This window comes from Sceloporus occidentalis, unplaced genomic scaffold, assembly GCF_023333645.1.
Source record: "Sceloporus occidentalis isolate IW3139 unplaced genomic scaffold, rSceOcc1.0.p SCAF_351, whole genome shotgun sequence".
Classification (NCBI taxonomy): domain Eukaryota; kingdom Metazoa; phylum Chordata; class Lepidosauria; order Squamata; family Phrynosomatidae; genus Sceloporus; species Sceloporus occidentalis.
The window spans coordinates 171,448-191,300 of NW_028317331.1; the positions used below are offsets into that span (position 1 = coordinate 171,448).

The window sequence follows — 19,853 nt, forward strand, 5'->3', positions numbered from 1 at the left end:
AAACCCACAGTTAACAGTCAACAGATGGGGTGGAGAGGTCGGCGTTCTCCGGCTCCTTCAAGGTCTTTCGGACCGATCTGGTTAAATCACTGCGAGGAGAGACTTTGGGGCGTTAAGAACTTGGAACTGGACCCCCAGAGTATCCAGAAGCTGGCAGAACATGGTGCGGTGATCGGGAACCTGCAGAGCTTTGTCTATCTAACAAGGCAATTGTTCCTTATCTGCCCCACACAGAGCAATATCTACCACCTGCTCCCAAAAGCAGAGCACCTCCAGATCAGCTCCATGCACGGACACAACCATGGAAAACTTTATCACAGACAATCGCCCGTCGTCAGCCCGAAGGACTGTTACCCTCCACATCAGCAGATGAAAAGCATCAACCCCTCCTTACTAGAACATCTGCCCCATCCCACCGCTCCCTAGATGGGGCAATATTTCAACCCAACATCACCCACCTACCTGAGCTGGTCAGTAACTGCTGGACAGGATGAGGCAGCTCTTCGGGCAAAGTGACTGCTTCAGGGTGAGAGGGCAGGTGGTCAGAGAGCTGGGGGTCCAGGGGACAGAAAGCAGGTGCAGAGGGGCAAACACAGCTGCATGCTAGCAGAGAGCAGGGAGGCAGGAGGGTGTGGAGGAGGGGGTGTTCAGGTAGGAGGGAAGTCTGAAGAGTGTGAGAGAGAAAGCTGGAGAAAGCGGAGAGGAGGGAGGAGAGAAGATGCGTTTGCTGAGCACTAACCCACTGGAGGCTGCCCCCTGCAGAGAACCGCATTGCCCACCGCTTCCCACGGGGTGGCAGCAGAGAGCGACCCAGAGTCAGGTGCAGCGGGGCCAAGGGTGTGCAACCTGGGGCACTAGCGTGTGAGCCCCCTGGGGCAGGAACCAGGGGAAGCGGGGAGAGATGCCATGGCTGTGTGGAGGGGTCTGGCATGGGAACAGATAAGGGATGCTGTGCAGGGTCTGGCATGTTCAGGGTTAATGGTTGCTGTGCAGGGTTCTCCGGGGCAAATGTGAAGGACTTGCGGCAGGGCAGGGGTTAAAGGACGTTGTGCGGAGCTCTGCAATAATGTGCAGGGCTCTGGCAGCCAAAGGGTGAGGAGTTGCTGGCAGGTGAGGGGTTAATTTATGTATGGTGAGGAATTATGTTGCCATGGCAACTGCCTCCCCTGGTCCAGCACCAGGAATGCTGCTTGTCCTTGGGCTGAGCGCGGTGCTGGGAGAGGTCAGGGCCGGGCGCAGAGAGAGATTATTTCTCTGGGACGGAGGGCCTCGGAGAAGCTCAGACACCTGCCCCGGCCCCTCGGATTACCCCGGCTCTGAGCCTAACCCACAGATTTAAACTGATATCCGTCAGGCTCAGCACATTAACCCCTCCCCCGATGGTGCTTTACTGGCTGTGGCTAGAAGCTGCTGTGTTGGGCTGTTACCCCCCTGGTTGTCAACTTGCCCCATTACTAACCTTGGCAGTGGCCTGTGGATTTACCCATAAATCACAGCTGCCCGGCATCATCCCTGGGGTGAGCTCAATGCTGCTCACGGGCATCCTTGGCTGTTGAGGTGATGGTTGGATTATCTGAGGGGCGTCTTCACCGGTCGGCCTCCAATCCCTCCGAGTCAGAGTATGGATGTGCACCTGGCTGGTGAGGAACAGGTGTGATGCACGGAGCCGGGGGCCAGGGCACAGGTTTCCCCCCCACAGACTCCTGCCCTCCACAGCCGCTGTCCCGTTAACACCCGACGGGATCAGAAGCAGCCTCCGCCGTCAGCTTACTTTGCGTGAAAGCAATGCTCTCATTGGACCGTCCCACCATTGCCAAAGGTCTCCCCTTACTGAAGTGCCACTGTGTGGCCGAATCTGGGGCAGCTCTGCGCGGCACCCAGGGTGATTGCGTCACATTTACCACTTGCCCCCATAGCTTCCCCCTTTGCACATTTATAAATATGGCCCCTTATACCGCAGGGGAGGCGGGCAGCGCACTCAGCGGGCGACATCGCGACCTTCCCGTTACCAGCAGCGGAAGTCAGTTGTATAGAAGGTGCGGAGCGTAAGTGGTAATTACCTCCATGTCCTAAATAAAATACCCCACGGGGGCATGTGACAGCGGCCTGTGACAAGGAGACTCGCCCCGGGTCAAACGTAGAAAGAGACAGCAGCTTGGATTTAATAACATTCTAAAGGTAACGAGGGGTCAGATCATGCGCAGACTGGAGCGGGGCTGAAAAGATTCCCGACGGGTGGTCGGCCAGCTCACCGCGTTACAAAGGACACCGGCCCCTGGGGGCCACGCTCTATCGGAATAATTCACACAGCGGGTGTCACGCACATACTTTATTGAGTTAAAGACAGCGGGTGAGGGAGGGGGATCACTCGTCGTCGGCGGGCAGCAGCAGCTTGTCGGGGTCGTAGTAGTTGCAGTTGATCGGGGGCAGCCCCAGCGTCTCGCTCTCTCGGAGCCGCTTCTCTGCTTCCCGGCGCGCCCATTCCCTCATCCTGTTAGAAAGGAGGGAGAGGTGAGAAAGGGGGGAGGAGGGAGGAGGGCGACAAGAGGGGTGTTGAGTGGGAAGCAACCCTCTCTGATGACAGCATATGATAGAAACGTGACTGATACTCGGGGCCACGCGATAGGCGGAGGGTGGAAAAGCCCACGAACGGCCCTAAATGCTCGCTCCAGGGGCAGATAGATAGAGAGCCGCGGCAGATAGAGAGAGAGCCGCGGCAGATAGAGAGAGAGCCGCGGCAGATAGAGAGAGAGCCGCGGCAGATAGAGAGAGAGCCGCGGCAGATAGAGAGAGAGCCGCGGCAGATAGAGAGAGAGCCGCGGCAGATAGAGAGAGAGCCGCGGCAGATAGATAGAGAGCCGCGGCAGGAGGACGCCGTTGCCGTCTCCACCGATCTATTTCTGGACCGCGATGACGTTCATTAGAAGCATCAACTTCTTTTTCCCCCCGCTTGTCTGAGCTGCAGCATCTCGGACCCCCGCAGAGACACCCCCGACAGGGGGCCCGACGCGGCGTCTCTCAGAGATCACGGGCAGACAGGTCGGTGGGGATAGTTTAACAAGGTTAGACCTGTTACAGAGGTTCATGTGGCCTGTGGCAGGTCAGGGTGGTGGTGGAGGCAGCGATCCACCCACCAGAGGAGGTATGACATTAGATGGATACCGCAGGAGGGGGGAGAGATGGCGGAGAGACTGCTCAGTTTGGGTCGGCGGTCCGTGATGCAGACTCAGCCGCCTTCTCTCAGCGTGGAAATAAATAATTGATCGGAGCTCGTGCAGCTCTCCCAGCCCGGCGTCTGCTCACCTGCCCCAATTACTCTAATCGCCCCCCAGGAGGAGCCCCCCGCGCCGCGATCGGGGTGACAGGAGGGACGTGTGACAACATCTGACCCTGCTCCGGGGAGAGGCAGCCGGTGAGCAGACCCCGCTCCAACACAGAGGCTCCTGAGCAGGCAATTAGCGGCTATTTATAGGCTGCAGCCACACAGGTCCACGGGGGTTTGCGGCGAAACCACTTGCCCCCCCAAAGTGGAGTCAGGGAGGGGGAGCTGTCGGTCTGTCACGCAGCGCGTCATGCGCAGGCTCCTGTCAGGGAGAGACTTATGGCTGCAATATCTTCTCCCCCTCGGAGATGACTAAGTGACGGGAATGAAGGCTGAGGGAATTCAGAGGCGCTTTATTGTATTTACAGAGCGAGCGAGCGAGACTCGGGCGGGAGGAGAGCGAGCAGAGCGAGACTCGGGCGGGAGGAGAGCGAGCAGAGCGAGACTCGGGCGGGAGGAGAGCGAGGAGAGCGAGACTCGGGCGGGAGGAGAGCGAGACTCGGGCGGGAGGAGAGCGAGGAGAGCGAGACTCAGGGCCGGGTAGAGGGAGGAGAGAGGAGAGAGGAAGCAAGACTTGGGGCCTTGTGGAGGGAAGAGAGAGAGCGAAACTCGGGGCCAGGGAGAGAGAGAAGAGAGAGGAGAGAGGAGAGAGAGAGAGAGCGAGACTCGGGGCCAGGGAGAGAGAGAAGAGAGGGGAGAGAGAGTGAGACTCGGGGCCGGGGAGAGGGAGGAGAGGGGAGAGGGAGGAGAGGGAGGAGAGAGGAGAGGGAGGAGAGGGGAGAGGGAGGAGAGGGGAGAGGGAGGAGAGGGGAGAGGGAGGAGAGGGGAGAAGAGAGAGGAGAGAGGAGAGAGAAGGGAGGAGAGAGGAGAAGAGGAGAGAAGAGCGATGAGAGAGATCGAGACTCGGGACTGGGGAGAGGGAGGAGAGAGCCGTGGCCGGGGAGCGAGACTCAGCCGTGGCCGGGGAGCGAGACTCAGCCGTGGCCGGGGAGCGAGACTCAGCCGTGGCCGGGGAGCGAGACTCAGCCGTGGCCGGGGAGAGGGGGAGCGAGACTCAGCCGTGGCCGGGGAGAGGGGGAGCGAGACTCAGCCGTGGCCGGGGAGAGGGGGGGCGAGACTCACCCGTGGTCTGGAAGATAATGTACGAAGACCGAGCCGAGGACGAGCGTCACCGAGACCCCGAAGAAAAACACGACACGCATGTTCCACTTGTCGACGTGCGCGTCCGCGTGGTATCCATGCCAGTCGGGGTTCTAGAACAGAGAAATGCGATAAATGCACCGGCGGGCGTCGGGGAGGGGGGGGGGACTGGCGGTCAGTGTGGGGGGGTTGCGGTCAGCAGATAGAGGGGACAGCCATTGGTCTTGAGAGGGGGACAGGGGCAAAAGGCCCAGCGCAGTAACCACAGGAGGAGCAACGAGAGACAGAAAAGCCTCGGTGATTGGCAGCGAGACAAAGCAGTTTATTTATACGCCGTATACTTCGGAGCGCGAGCTCCTGGGGCCGCAGCTTCAAAGCGCAGCACTTTCATCCCAGCGCGGCCGAGACGGAGAGGGGAGCGGGCAGCATGCGCGGCCGAACAAAGCCAGCGCCGCTAATGAGGAGAGGAGGATAAAAGGATAACGGGGACAATGAGAGCGCCACATGGGGGAAGGCGGGGGGGGGTTTGGGGCAGGGAGGGGGGGCTTCAAGCTCATTACAGACATTCAGCGACCCCCACTGCCCCGACAGAGAACTACAACCATTACACCCTGCATAGCCTCAGGTGATCTCTCCATACACAGCGTCCCCCACTGCCCCGACAGAGAACTACAACCATTACACCCTGCATAGCCTCAGGTGATCTCTCCATACACAGCGTCCCCCACTGCCCCGACAGAGAACTACAACCATTACACCCTGCATAGCCTCAGGTGATCTCTCCATACACAGCACCCCCCACTGCCCCGACAGAGAACTACAACCATTACACCCTGCATAGCCTCAGGTGATCTCTCCATACACAGCGCCCCCCACTGCCCCGACAGAGAACTACAACCATTACACCCTGCATAGCCTCAGGTGATCTCTCCATACACAGCGCCCCCCATTGCCCCGACAGAGAACTACAACCATTACACCCTGCATAGCCTCAGGTGATCTCTCCATACACAGCGCCCCCCACTGCCCCGACAGAGAACAACAACCATTACACCCTGCATAGCCTCAGGTGATCTCTCCATACACAGCGCCCCCCATTGCCCCGACAGAGAACTACAACCATTACACCCTGCATAGCCTCAGGTGATCTCTCCATACACAGCGCCCCCCACTGCCCCGACAGAGAACAACAACCATTACACCCTGCATAACCTCAGGTGATCTCTCCATACACAGCGCCCCCCATTGCCCCGACAGAGAACTACAACCATTAAACCCTGCATAACCTCAGGTGATCTCCCCATACACAGCGCCCCACAGAGAACTACAACCATTACACCCTGCATAACCTCAGGTGATCTCCCCAATGCCCTCAGTGTTGTAACCGTGACCCAAAGCAGCGGCTCGGGAGCAGAAAATATTTGCCATTCTGAGGCTGGCAGGAGCTTCCACCAGGGGTGACATAAATGGGGGGGGGGTAATCACACGAATGAGGTCAAGATGCCCCCCCCCCATAAAGTGAGGTCAGAAACATTTTAAATTAAAATAGGACAATTCTGGGCAGAGTGAAGCCTCTGTCAGTATCTGCCCCTCACAATACTCCCCTCCCCGCAACCCCCAAATACCCTTCATTCCAACTGCAAGAACCCCTACTGCCCCCATGACTTCCTCCCTCAGTTCTACCCCCAGGGCCTGTCAGTAGCCCTCCTGCACCCCCCCAGGGCCTATCAGTAGCCCTCCTGCACCCCCCCAGGGCCTGTCAGTAGCCCTCCTGCACCCCCCCCCAGGGCCTGTCAGTAGCCCTCCTGCACCCCCCGTAGCCTCTGTTAGGAGCCCCTCCGCATCCTCACCTTCTCGTACACATTGACCTCTTCGTGCCCGTGCTCCGCGTTTTCGTGAGGGCCGGGGTGGGTGAGGGAGGTGGAGGAAGCCATGCGGCCGGCGGCACGAGTGACACGGGGACGCCGGAGGAGACTGCGGGCCCCTGGGAGCCACAGCACCCGGTAACACAAGGGCATCGCCATTATTACAGTGACCGGACAGTAGCACCGGAAACGGATCTGTTCAGCCACCACTAAGAGCACAGGAGAGGCGGGCACTTCAGCGATTGGAAGAGCGCTGTTGCCGACTGCACACACATTAAACGTCAGACAGAAATCTCCATATTTGTTTTGGGCAAAACCTATTTCATCCCCATTACATCAAAAGCACCAAAACAGCGGCCATGATACCTAATCCTGTGCGCTGCCGGCACGCCGATTAATCATGGAGAGACTGCACTTTAATACAAAAAAAACTTTATTCACATAAACAGCAAACTGTACATCAGTGACAGGCAAGGCCAGGAGCCCTCGGTTTTATTCCAACTGTTTGCGGGACGCCTCTGCGTTGGCCCTAAGTACTGCCCCAGGGCTGGGGTATGGTCGCTGCTGGAACAGAGGCCCCGCCGCCGTGGTATCGGCACCCGTTTTGGCCTCGTTTCGCTTTGGTAGCCCGGTGGACCACGTACCCCTGGAGTACAAGAACAAGAAATAATTAGGAGATGGCAGCCGGGAAACTTACTAAGCTTCAGCGTGTCCCGTATACACTGCATGGGGACTTCAATCCAAACCCGGGTGATGCTGAAGGAAAGCCTGTGACTGAGATCGGCTATATAACGGGAAAGTTAGGGTTAACCCTGTGGGTGTTCCTGTAAACCCCCCCCCCTTCCACACTAATTACAGGTTCACAAATGTTTACATAAAGAGATTCAAGCGTGGGAGGCGGGGTTACACATACCGCGGGGCATCGGAATAAGCACTCGGGTCCATTGGATCCAACTCCTCCTCTCTCCGCCCTAAACGCAAGACAGAAAGTTCTGTTAACCTGGAGCCGGGAACCACGAGCATGCGGGGACGGGGGAACCACGAGCATGCGGGGACAGGGGGGGGGTAACCGCGGGGACGGGGGGTACGCCTTCACGTCATTGCAGACAGACCTTTCTTAGGCTTGGGGTAGGGGGCCACCTCTTCTCGACGAGTAAACCTCCTCTCCTTTACCTCTTCCTTTTCCACCTTTTCCTCCGATTCTGAGAGGTAAAAGGTATGTTTAGCAGCGGCTGCAGCCGACGGATGGAGCGCGCCACGAACCACCCACCCACGTTACCTTTCTGTTTGGAAGCAGCTTTGCTGATGAGCGCGCTGGGGTCATGCGGGGAGAGCCACGAGACCAAATCAGACTCCACGTTCCAGTAATAAGGGAGGCCGCTGGAAGAGAAAAGCTATCCTTCACACACGGTTCTCAGCGGAACACGCCGGAGCCTCTTGGCACACGCAGACGCCACGCGCAGCCCCTCAGGGCAGAAGGTCGGCCCCAATAACCGCGGCTTGCTGTGTTATTCACTCTTACCAGATGGGGTCAAACACCTTGTACCAGTTGGGAGGAAGATTTTCTACTCGAGTAGCCTCATAATCCACGTAGTCGTCGTCATAATCCTCGGCAATGATCTCTTCTGCCGGCTCTGAGGGGAGACATATCAGCAAAGGTCACAGATTATATTAATGGACGCTTCTGGTCCTCGGGGGCGTGGCCGTATCAGGGGGGCACGGCCGTATCGCTGGCCGAGGAGAGCGTTTAGGTATCGCAGGTCTCTTCCTTTGGTCGGTATAATCATTACTGCGTTGCGTGTATCTCACCTGCCAGCTCCGGTAACCAGCGGGGAGAAATCATGCACGCGTCACACCAGCCAATAAACAGAGGCTTTAGTGCCACGTCAGGACGATCGATCGTTGGCCCCTAAGAGTCAGAGTTTTCACTGCTCCGTCGTCAATTACCCTGTCGCTTATTGCGTATAACCGCTTTATGGAACAAGGGGGACGTGCGGCAGCCCCTGTCAGACTGCCGCACAGCATGTAACGGCCTCATACGTGTGGGGCACGCGGGTTTAACGTGTTGGCGCGCAGTGCGTCTGCTGGACCTCCTCACGAACCTGACTCGCCGTGCTTCAGGATCCCACGTTTTGCCAAGCGGGCCTGTAGAGCCTGAGGGAGCGGCATCCTGGCGACCGGTGGGAGACACAGCGGGAATTGCCTTAAAGTCAGGGAGAGGGGGAGAGATGATTGTTTGATCCTGTACACGCATTACACAATACAGACACACATACACGCTATGGAGACACACACAACATACATACACACTATGGAGACACACACAACATACATACAATTAGTATGCGCAACAAAAACAGCCCAAACACAGAATTATGAGCTGTCTGCTACCTACAGATACGATCCAAGAATTTCTGGATGTCCCCCCCAGACACCGGTATTTACTAGATACATGCATGACCGGCTCCCCCCCACACACCGGTATTTACTAGATACATGCATGACCGGCTCCCCCACACACCGGTATTTACTAGATACATGTATGACTGCTCCCCCCCCAGACACCGATATACATTAGACACATGTATGACCGGCTCCCCCCAGACACGAGTATTTACTAGATACATGTATGACCGGCTACCCTCGTCACGTTAATTCTCTTACACTCGGTCTTTTCTTGAGTCTCCGGTGTCCCTTCCTGATGACGTCTGCGGCAGCTGAGTCCCGTTTCCAAGCCTAGTTTCCAGGATGAGGCTAATGGGGGAGCCAATGCTTTATTCGGATAGGCTGAGAACGTTGAGGGGGCAGGGTTTGCGGATCACGTGGCTTTCCCATGCAGGGCGATTGGCTCCGAGCCAGCCGGAGACTTCCTGTTCAGTCCGGAGAAAATGGAGGAATACGTGCGCGAGCCATGGTAATGCGGGGCACCAAAATACTCCCTCCCGGGGCCAACGGGGGCCCGAAACCTATCCACTGGGGCACGCGGGACACGCTTATTACACCCAGGGCAAGGGCAGGTCCCGATACCTATCTATTCTTAATTCCCCCCCTCCTCTCAAGGGCATGTGGGGGACTTTACATGAAGTATCTTGTACCAGCAAGGGCATGTAGGGGGCTTTATACGGTATATACCCCGTGTACCCTCTGGGCACGTGTTGTCCTTTCCATTTACCCCACCTACTACCAGCGGCATATCCTGATCCCTAAATAGACCTGAAGCCCCCTGAAAGGCATGACACGAGCCCTAAGTATACCCCACGAGGGCAACACAGGGACCCCTAAGAGCCGAAATACATCTGCGCCATGTGGCCCTTTTTTGTAGTGATGTATTTAAGGGGTTCCTCTGGATTTGGGCGCATATAAAGACACCCCGCTCCTTGCCTTCATAAACTACCCCGCGTTCCCACGAGTGAATTCACCATCGCGAGGGGCGGATTAAGGACCCCCTGATTTCCGCAGAATACCCTCAGACGCTCGGTGTCTCCCCGCCAGCGGCTCTCATCCGTTCTGTTCTTGTTTTCAGCCCGTGGAGGATTGTTGATGACTGCGGCGGGGCATTCACGATGGGGCTTATCGGAGGGGGTGTCTTCCAGGCAATCAAGGGATTCAGAAATGCCCCAGTGGTGAGTATGAGTCTCCGTGCACACTTGGGCAGGGGAGGTAGACTCGGTTACCATCAGTGTAAACAGTGCAAGTGTATGGGGGGAGCGGTGCTGGCTGACCCTGCTTTAGTTCCCTGCTGCACAGCTCTGCCCAGCAGGGCATCGTTGGCGAGAGGTCTCGTTGGTCCCTTCCACGATTGATCGTGTGGATCTGCAGAGGCTGATCTCGGAGCAGCGACTTTACCCGCTGCTCTGCCTCCACCTGAAGGGCTGTGAGTGCGACTGGGCTGAGTGCACATGATCAGGGCTGTTAGAGGGCCACTAGATGCTGGGGTATTGAGCGCTGCCAGCAGGGGGAGCTCTCAGTCATTCACTTTGTCTCCTCCGCCACGTAGGGAATGAACTACCGGCTCCGGGGAAGTCTGAGCGCCGTCAGGATCCGCGCACCGCAGATCGGGGGTGAGAAAAGCCTTTCCGGTTACCGTTTAACCAGGTCCTCTGCGGCCCCTCTTCACTCTTCTTGTTTTCCCCCCGCAGGCAGTTTTGCGGTTTGGGGGGGCTTGTTTTCGACCATTGACTGTGGATTAGTGAGGCTTCGAGGAAAGGAGGATCCCTGGAACTCGATCAGCAGCGGGGCCCTAACAGGAGCAGTTCTAGCATCGCGGAGTAAGAACGGGGGGCTTGATCCTCTGGCAGTTGAGGGAAGGGGGTATATGATAACTGACCTCTGCTGGGTGGCTGAGATTGATGGGGGTTTGTAGCGTGTGTGATAGAGAGGCAGCTGTGGCAATCATGCGTTGATCTGTCAGTGGGCACACTGATGTTTTAATCCCATTATTCTTTTTCAGGTGGTCCCCTCGCCATGGTGGGCTCTGCGCTAATGGGGGGCGTTCTCTTGGCTCTCATAGAGGGGGTGGGAATCCTTCTCACTCGTTACACAGCACAGCAGTTCCAAAACCGTAAGTGGCTCCTCGGCTTCACACTTATTCCACCCCTGTCATATCTTACGCCTGCTGGGTAGGCGGCTGGGCTAGCATTAGACTGTAAGCCCATAGGGAAAGGGCGTTTGTGGCTGTTAGATCGATGGCACTTAGTTAAATGTAGTTTATAACACGTTCCGTTCCTGTCTCCCACTTTTATTTTCTGCTGACATTATCACACGCACACACGTGCTGACATGTAAATAACGCGCACACGCTACGGCGCTGCCATTAAGCTGTTTCCTTCTTGCCGTGCAGCCAGCCCGTTTGGAGAGGACCCCAGCTACGTTCCGCATTGACGAGGGCCGCGAGGAGCCTCCGGTGACTGCCCCTCGTACCCGCGTTCCTGGCCTCTGATGATGGAGGAGAGGCGCGAGCCCACTGTAAATAGAGACCCCCGAGCCTTCCCACAGCTGTCTGTATTGGATAAATAAACTATGTGGATCCACTCGATGAGTACATGTATAGTGGGACTGTCCGTGTGTCGTATCTGGGGGGGGGGGGGGGGGTGGCAGCACGCTGTGTGTGTGTAGTATCGGAGGTGGCAGCATGCTGTGTGTGTGTGTAGTATCGGGGGATGGCACGCTGTGTGTGTGTAGTATCGGGGGGGTGGCACACTGTGTGTGTGTAGTATCGGGGGGTGGCACGCTGTGTGTGTATAGTATCGGGGGTGGCGGCACGCTGTGTGTGTAGTATCGGGGGGGTGGCACGCTGTGTGTGTGTAGTATCGGGGGGTGGTGGCACGCTGTGTGTGTGTAGTATCGGGGGGTGGCGGCACGCTGTGTGTGTGTAGTATCGGGGGGTGGCGGCACGCTGTGTGTGTGTAGTATCGGGGGGTGGCGGCACGCTGTGTGTGTGTAGTATCGGGGGGGTGGCGGCACGCTGTGTGTGTGTAGTATCGGGGGGGGTGGCGGCACGCTGTGTGTGTGTAGTATCGGGGGGTGGGTGGCGACATGCTGTGTGTGTGTAGTATCGGGGGGTGGGTGGCGACATGCTGTGTGTGTGTGTAGTATCGGGGGGGGGTGGCGGCGGCAGGCTGTGTGTGTGTGTAGTATTGGGGGTGGCAGCATGCTGTGTGTGTGTGTGTAGTATCGGGGGATGGCACGCTGTGTGTGTGTGTGTGTGTAGTATCGGGGGGGGTGGCACGCTGTGTGTGTAGTATCGGGGGGGGTGGCACGCTGTGTGTGTGTGTAGTATCGGGGGGGTGGCACGCTGTGTGTATGTGTATAGTATCGGGGGTGGCGGCACGCTGTGTGTGTGTATCGGGAGTGGCGGCACGCTGTGTGTGTGTATCGGGGGGGGTGGCACGCTGTGTGTGTGTGTGTGTGTGTGTGTAGTATCGGGGGGGTGGCGGCAAGCTGTGTGTGTGTAGTATCGGGGGGGGTGGCGGCACGCTGTGTGTGTGTAGAGTATCGGGGGGGGGGGTGGCACGCTGTGTGTGTGTGTAGTATCGGGGGGTGGCACGCTGTGTGTGTATAGTATCGGGGGGTGGCGGCACGCTGTGTGTGTGTAGTATCGGGGGGTGGCGGCACGCTGTGTGTGTGTAGTATCGGGGGGTGGCGGCACGCTGTGTGTGTGTAGTATCGGGGGGGGTGGCGGCACGCTGTGTGTGTGTAGTATCGGGGGGTGGGTGGCGACATGCTGTGTGTGTGTAGTATCGGGGGGTGGGTGGCGACATGCTGTGTGTGTGTGTAGTATCGGGGGGGGGTGGCGGCGGCAGGCTGTGTGTGTGTGTAGTATTGGGGGTGGCAGCATGCTGTGTGTGTGTGTGTAGTATCGGGGGATGGCACGCTGTGTGTGTGTGTGTTTGTAGTATCGGGGGGTGGCACGCTGTGTGTGTAGTATCGGGGGGGTGGCACGCTGTGTGTGTGTGTAGTATCGGGGGTGGCGGCACGCTGTGTGTGTGTATCGGGGGTGGCGGCACGCTGTGTGTGTGTATCGGGGGGGGGGGGTGGCACGCTGTGTGTGTGTGTGTAGTATCGGGGGGGGTGGCACGCTGTGTGTGTGTAGAGTATCGGGGGGGTGGCACGCTGTGTGTGTGTGTAGTATCGGGGGGTGGCGGCAAGCTGTGTGTGTGTAGTATCGGGGGGGTGGCGGCACGCTGTGTGTGTGTAGAGTATCGGGGGGGGGGTGGCACGCTGTGTGTGTGTGTAGAGTATCGGGGGGTGGCACGCTGTGTGTGTGTGTGTGTGTGTGTGTGTGGTATTGGGGGTGGCGGCACGCTGTGTGTGTGTGTGTGTGTGTGTGTGTGTGTGTGTGTGTGTGTGTAGTATCGGGGGGTGGCGGCACGCTGTGTGTGTGTGTGTGTGTGGTATTGGGGGTGGCGGCACGCTGTGTGTGTGTGTGTGTGTGTGTGTGTGTGTGTAGTATCGGGGGGTGGCGGCACGCTGTGTGTGTGTAGTATCGGGGGGGTGGCGGCACGCTGTGTGTGTGTAGAGTATCGGGGGGGGGTGGCACGCTGTGTGTGTGTGCAGTAACCGAGGGGAGGGGATGACAGGCTGTGTGCGTGCAGTAACTGGGGGGACAGGCTGTGTCTGTGTGCAGTAAGGGGGGGGGGGGCTTTGTGTCACTGTGTGTATGCGCAGTAACCAGGGGGGGAAACGCTGTGTGTCACTGTGTGCGCGCAGTAATGGGGGGTTGCAGGCTGTGTGTGCGTGTGCGTGCAGTAACCGCAGGGGGACAGGCTGTGTGTGTGTAGTAACGGGGGGCTCGCTGTGTGTGCGTGCTGTACCTGGGGGGGAGTAACCGGGAGAGGCCCTCTCTCTCATCCTGTTACCAGTCTGGCCCCCCTTTCAGCTGGGGTCGGCCTCTCCACCCAGGCACTGGGTGTATCGGTTACCCCAAGACAGGAACATAGAGGGGTATCCAGGGGATGGCGGCGGAGAGCCTCAGAATTGTGGGTGAATCTGCAGAATCAAAAGAGGGAGAGTTACTGCGACTGAGGACTGTATACAGGGGGCTGCTGGGTGGGAGCGGGTAGGTTAGCAGGGGGCTGTGGGCTGCTGGGTGGGAGCGGGTAGGTTAGCAGGGGACTGCGGGGTGGGAGCGGGTAGGTTAGCAGGGGGCTGCGGGGTAGGAGCGGGTAGGTTAGCAGGGGGCTGTGGGCTGCGGGGTAGGAGCGGGTAGGTTTAGCAGGGGGCTGTGGGCTGCTGGGTGGGAGCGGGTAGGTTAGCAGGGGGCTGTGGGGTGGGAGCGGGTAGGTTAGCAGGGAGCAGTGGGCCAGCAGTGAGGATAACATAGAAGTCTTACCTTAGTGGTCTTAACGCGCCCCCCCATGTAGCACATCCAGCCAGAGTTATCGGGCAGGGTTTGGCACTCCTCGTCTTGCAGACACGGCTCCATGTCACACCACCACTTCCCCATTACGATCGAAGCTGCGAACCGTAAACACAAGTTACCCCAACTCCCTGACTGGGGCTGCCCTCTGCCCCCTCCACTCCTTAACACTGGGGGTTTGAAGCTTGTAACTGTGTAAACAAGGGGGACCCCCACCCTGTATGCACGAGACTCCACGGAGGGCACCCTCACACTATACAGAGACCACTCGCTGTCCTATAGGCATCCTCACACTATACAGAGAACACTCACTATCCTATCAGCATCCTCACACCATACAGAGAACACTCACTGTCCTATCAGCATCCTCACACTATACAGAGAACACTCACTATCCTATCAGCATCCTCACACCATACAGAGAACACTCACTATCCTATCAGCATCCTCACACTATACAGAGAACACTCATTATCCTATCGGCATCCTCACTATACAGAGAACACTCACTGTCCTATCAGCATCCTCACACTATACAGAGAACACTCACTATCCTATCAGCATCCTCACACCATACAGAGAACACTCACTATCCTATCAGCATCCTCACACTATACAGAGAACACTCATTCTATCAGCAGCCTCACACTATACAGAGAACACTCACTATCCTATCAGCACCCTCACACTATGCAGAGAACACTCACTATCCTATCAGCATCCTCACACTATACAGAGAACACTCACTGTCCTATCAGCACCCTCGCATTATACAGAGAACACTCACTATCCTATCAGCACCCTTGCACTATACAGAGAACACTCACTATCCTATCAGCACCCTCGCACTATACAGAGAACACTCACTGTCCTATCAGCACCCTCGCATTATACAGAGAACACCCACTGTCCTATCGGCACCCTCACACTATGCAGAGAACACGCGCCCTCCGGTTCCTGAGTGCTCACCGTCCACGCAGGAAGGTTTGTCCCTCGTGGTTCCGGCCACTTTCCCCGGCAGGCAGGAGCACTGCACCGTCTGAGAACGCTCCTCGATGCGATTCCTGTTACAGCAGCGCTGAGCGGAGACCACGCGGCAGGTGCCACCAGCTGCAGAGACGGATCCCGTCAGCACTACACCTAGCATCAGCTCCTCCACCCTCTGCACCGATGACACTCAGCATGTGGGTGTTATGAGAGAGAGTGCTCTGTACCTGGAAGAGTCTCCCAGCGGAGGTAGTAAAGGCTAACACAATAACAAAGGTGCCTACGTGCTCTTCATGCCCTCCACACCTCACACTCCCCTCTCTCCACGCTCCCCGCACTCCCCTCTCTCACACTGATTTCCCTCTCGTGTGGGCAGATGGTGCGCGCACACCCGACGCTCAAGACTTTGCCAGGATCTGGGGACGTTTCTGGCAGGAGTGAAGTAACCCTTTCACTGCCGGGCGGGGAGTGGAGGGGGCTAAAGAGACTCGGGACGCATAATGAAGATGGGGGTCCGAAGCACGGCCGCCGCGGTGTGAAGGTGGCTGGTCACTCACCAATGACTGGCAGGCCGTTGAGGTCTCCCTTGTACCGGTAATGCGGGGGCCACAGCGGAGGCACTTTGTGGATCTGAACGTCTCGCAGAGCGCAGGAAACGGGGAAAGTCGGCCAGAAACAGGACAAGCAGAACAGGAGAGCGAGGCTGGGGAGAGAACAAAACCGTCCGTCACACAGGAGACAGCTCCGGCGCCCGTGGTGATCTCGCAACGCCTGCGCCGGGACATAGCCGCGCCAACGCAACCCCTACGCCGGGACATGGCCGGGCCAACGCAACCCCTGCGCCGGGACATGGCCGGGCCAACGGAACCCCTGCGCCGGGACATGGCCGCGCCAACGCAACCCCTGCGCCGGGACATGGCCGCGCCAACGCAACCCCTGCGCCGGGACATGGCCGCACCAACGCAACCCCTGCGCCGGGACATGGCCGCGCCAACGCAACCCCTACGCCGGGACATGGCCGCGCCAACGCAACCCCTACGCCGGGACATGGCCGCGCCAACGCAACCCCTACGCCGGGACATGGCCGCGCCAACGCAACCCCTACGCCGGGACATGGCTGGGCCAACGCAACCCCTGCGCCGGGACATGGCCGCGCCAACGCAACCCCTGAGCCGGGACATGGCCGAGCCAACACAACCCCTGCGCCGGGACATGGCTGGGCCAACGCAACCCCTGCGCCGGGACATGGCCGCGCCAACGCAACCCCTGCGCCGGGACATGGCCGCGCCAACGCAACCCCTGAGCCGGGACATGGCTGGGCCAACGCAACCCCTGCGCCGGGACATGGCCGCGCCAACGCAACCCCTACGCCGTGACATGGCTGGGCCAACGCAACCCCTGCGCCGGGACATGGCCGCGCCAACGCAACCCCTGAGCCGGGACATGGCCGAGCCAACACAACCCCTGCGCCGGGACATGGCCGCCTTAAACATTAGCACTTTTACCTCTCGTGTAATATCCCCCACCTCCTGCTAGACTGTACAGCGCTGTGGAATATGCTGGTGCTATACAATACACCACAGTTCAGCCAACGGCATCGTCCTGACCAGTCCTGTCGCTGCCACACAGATGCAACAAAAACCCCCCAGTTACCCTAAAGGGAGAAACTACCCCCAGCCATGACAGAGTGACAGGAGATGTTTGGCGGGGGATAAAAGTTCCTACAGTGGTACTGAGCACCGATAACCACGCAGCTCTCCCTACCCTAACTGTGCGCCCCCTCCCTGCTCCCGCGGCCACCTACCTCGGGGAAGTCCTGCAGTCCATCGGAGCTGCTGGAGGAGGAGAGGAGCAGATGAGACGTTCTTGTCGGAGCCTGAGAACATATAATCCATCTGGGAAGTGTGAGTGAGGGGGAGGAGGGCCGGGTGCCATGGATGAGAACAGAATGGGGAGTGACAGAGAGGAGCGGCGGGGGTCCGCGATGCCCTGGTATTAGGTGGCAGTGAGCGGGGGGGTTCCAGCCATGCCCTTCACAAACTGCACTTCCAGGGCTTCCCTCTGCCCTTCTACCCCCTCTATGCCAAGGATCACGAGTGCAGCATTCCTCACTCCTACCCCCCTCTGGGCACCTGTATGTTCACTGCCCACGATACACACGCTGTCCCCAACGGCCACATTGTCTGCACCCCCCCCACACACACACACACCCGTGGCCTGCACTCCCCGCACACTTTGTCTTAATTACACTCGGACAGCAGGGGTATTACTGAAAGTGCAAAACAGCAGAAAGTAAATGAGAAAGACCGAGTCGCAACTTCCAACGAGAGTCCAGCGGTCTGCAGGGACACAACGTGATCTGTCTCCCCGTTACTGTGACACACACACAGTGCACATACACACACACAGTGCACATACACACACACAGTGACACACAGCGCACATACACAGTGCCCATACACACACACAGTGCACACACACACACACACAGTGCACATACACACACAGTGACACACACACAGTGCACATACATACAGTGACACACACACAGTGACAAACACACAGTGCACATACACACACAGTGACACAGCGCATACACAGTGCACACACACACAGTGACACACACACACAGTGACACACACACACAATGACACACACACAGTGCCCATACACACACAGTGCACAAACACACACACAGTGCACATACACAAAGTGACACATACACACAGTGACACACACACAGTGCACATACACACACACAGTGCACATACACACAGTGACACACAGCGCACATACACAGTGCCCATACACACACAGCGACACACACACACACAGTGGCACACACAGTGCACAAACACACACAGCAACACACACACAGTGCACATACACACATACTGACACACACACAGTGCACATACACACACAGCAACACACAGTGCCCATACACACAGCGACACATACAGTGACATACACACACACAATGACACACACACCCTGCCCCCCGGGTAGTGCTGTGTGTCCGAGCTCTGGTCTGGTTGCTGTGTATTTGTGTTGCACATTGACAGACACACAGCGGTTGTGTCATCGCTCGCACAGGGGTTGCTGTGGCCCCGCACCTCCTCCTTTGCACGGCATTTCCTCGCTCTCACCTCTCGTTGTGTTAATGAGACGTTTGGAAAGTGATTAACGCTTCCTGCGCGTTTTCTCAGCCCGGCTCCCTGGTGCTGCAGGCATGAAGAGGTTAAATGTGTGTGAGGTGTCCATGTCAGCCACACCTCAAGCAGCGTGGGGCATTTGTGCAGTTTACGCAGCGCTATATAATATAAATATGGAATAGCCTCCCAGCAGAGGTGGTAGAGGGTAATACAGTGAGGGTATTAAACATGCATGGGATAGACATACGGCTCCTGAATCTAAGACGAGACCAACGACTGATTAAGGTTTGAGTCTTTACAGCAGGAGCCGATCTGCCGGCAGGTTCTGGTTTCCGTGTTTAACTCCCAGACCGTGTTTAACTCCCAGACCCTGCCCCTCACTATGCCCCGGCCCCCTGCTTCAGTTACCCCTGGCTGTGTATGTCACCGGCTATGTCTGGCGGCCCCGTCTCCCGCTGTCACCGGCTATGTCTGGTGGCCCCGTCTCCCACTGTCACCGGCTATGTCTGGCGGCCCTGTCTAACGCTGTCACCGGCTATGTCTGGTGGCCCCGTCTCCCGCTGTCACCGGCTATGTCTGGTGGCCCCGTCTCCCACTGTCACCGGCTATGTCTGGCGGCCCTGTCTAACGCTGTCACCGGCTATGTCTGGTGGCCCCGTCTCCCGCTGTCACCGGCTGTGTCTGGAGGCGCCGTCTCCCGCTGTCACCGGCTGTGTCTGGAGGCGCCGTCTCCCGCTGTGTCTGGCGGCCCCGTCTCCCGCTGTCACCGGCTGTATCTGGCGGCCCCGTCTCCCGCTGTAACGGGCTGTGTCTGGCGGCCCCGTCTCCCGCTGTCACCGGCTGTGTCTGGCGGCCCCGTCTCCCGCTGTCACCGGCAGTGTCTGGCGGCCCCGTCTCCCGCTGTCACCGGCTGTGTCTGGCGGCCCCGTCTCCCGCTGTCACCGGCTGTGTCTGGCGGCCCCGTCTCCCGCTGTCACCGGCAGTACGCCGCACTCGTCCGGGACGTCCCAAGTGCGTTTCTTCACACTTCAGCATTAAACCGCAGTCCGGCTTATTCCACGAGGACCGTCCATCCCGGGTGTAAAACAAGCGCATCTGGCATGGACCCCGGGTCCTCCCCTCTCCATCTCTCCTCTCACCCTGCTACTCCCCCTCTCCCTGTTATTCTCTCCTCTCCACTCTCCTTCCCTGGTAGTCCCCCTCCCCCTATTATTCTCCCCCTCTCCCTGTTATTCTCTCCTCTCCACTCTCCTTCCCTGGTGGTCCCCCTATTATTCTCCCCCTCTCCCTGTTTCTCTCCTTCTCTCCCCTGCTTTCTCTTCGTTCCTTATCCTCACTTTTCCCGCCCTCCAGCATAATGAGTGTGACTTTGTGGTCACGCGGAGGGCTCCGTGTCCACTATTGGCAGGTCTCGCGTTAGCTGTTGCTAGGTTACGGGAGGTGCCGAGCGGTGCTGGGTCAGGTGACGAAATCTGCGGAAGCAGGAAGTTTCGCGGTTGCCAGGATACGGAGGCTCTGTACGGATG

General features: G+C 58.2%; 3 protein-coding genes across 6 annotated transcripts; 1 reads left to right on the forward strand and 2 right to left on the reverse strand.

Annotated features, from left to right (window-relative positions):
- Nucleotides 1–2,364: 2,364 nt before the first annotated feature.
- On the reverse strand, nucleotides 2,365–6,486 carry LOC149274034 (NADH dehydrogenase [ubiquinone] 1 beta subcomplex subunit 11, mitochondrial-like). The gene is made up of 3 exons (XM_089505891.1): nucleotides 6,313–6,486; nucleotides 4,445–4,575; nucleotides 2,365–2,491 (listed from the first exon to the last, which is right to left on the reverse strand). The coding sequence occupies exons 1-3, from the start codon at nucleotides 6,484–6,486 to the stop codon at nucleotides 2,365–2,367; spliced, it is 432 nt and encodes a 143-aa protein (XP_089362017.1).
- A 333-nt stretch (nucleotides 6,487–6,819) lies between these two features.
- Nucleotides 6,820–8,496, reverse strand: LOC149274035 (polyglutamine-binding protein 1-like). 4 transcript variants are annotated; one of them, XM_089505925.1, is made up of 6 exons: nucleotides 8,430–8,496; nucleotides 7,850–7,961; nucleotides 7,598–7,707; nucleotides 7,440–7,529; nucleotides 7,241–7,298; nucleotides 6,820–6,973 (listed from the first exon to the last, which is right to left on the reverse strand). In XM_089505925.1, the coding sequence occupies exons 1-6, from the start codon at nucleotides 8,494–8,496 to the stop codon at nucleotides 6,820–6,822; spliced, it is 591 nt and encodes a 196-aa protein (XP_089362051.1). The 4 variants fall into 4 exon arrangements, with proteins under 4 accessions (XP_089362051.1, XP_089362049.1, XP_089362050.1 ...); XM_089505923.1 differs by having other exon boundaries at nucleotides 7,440–7,559; XM_089505924.1 differs by having other exon boundaries at nucleotides 7,571–7,707.
- A 719-nt stretch (nucleotides 8,497–9,215) lies between these two features.
- LOC149274036 (mitochondrial import inner membrane translocase subunit Tim17-B-like) lies at nucleotides 9,216–11,208 on the forward strand. The gene is made up of 6 exons (XM_089505892.1): nucleotides 9,216–9,241; nucleotides 9,851–9,950; nucleotides 10,325–10,388; nucleotides 10,467–10,595; nucleotides 10,778–10,888; nucleotides 11,168–11,208. Exons 1-6 carry the CDS (start codon nucleotides 9,216–9,218, stop codon nucleotides 11,206–11,208), a joined length of 471 nt encoding a protein of 156 aa, XP_089362018.1.
- Nucleotides 11,209–19,853: the final 8,645 nt, after the last annotated feature.

Bases quoted from the DNA above. Each gene is read 5' to 3' on its own strand.
- LOC149274034 (XM_089505891.1), bottom strand. From the start codon at position 6,486: ATGGCGATGCCCTTGTGTTACCGGGTGCTGTGGCTCCCAGGGGCCCGC. The intron at 4,576-6,312 runs GTGAGGATGCGG...TCTCTGTTCTAG, and splicing joins AGGTCAATGTGTACGAGAAG to AACCCCGACTGGCATGGATA. The intron at 2,492-4,444 runs GTGAGTCTCGCC...CCTTTCTAACAG, and splicing joins CATTATCTTCCAGACCACGG to GATGAGGGAATGGGCGCGCC.
- LOC149274035 (XM_089505923.1), bottom strand. From the start codon at position 8,496: ATGCCGCTCCCTCAGGCTCTACAGGCCCGCTTGGCAAAACGTGGGATC. The intron at 7,299-7,439 runs GTCTGTCTGCAA...TCTTGCGTTTAG, and splicing joins CTACCCCAAGCCTAAGAAAG to GGCGGAGAGAGGAGGAGTTG. The intron at 6,974-7,240 runs GTATGTGTAACC...CTTGTACTCCAG, and splicing joins GCTTATTCCGATGCCCCGCG to GGGTACGTGGTCCACCGGGC.
- LOC149274036 (XM_089505892.1), top strand. From the start codon at position 9,216: ATGGAGGAATACGTGCGCGAGCCATG. The intron at 10,596-10,777 runs GTAAGAACGGGG...ATTCTTTTTCAG, and splicing joins AGCAGTTCTAGCATCGCGGA to GTGGTCCCCTCGCCATGGTG. The intron at 10,889-11,167 runs GTAAGTGGCTCC...CTTGCCGTGCAG, and splicing joins AGCACAGCAGTTCCAAAACC to CCAGCCCGTTTGGAGAGGAC.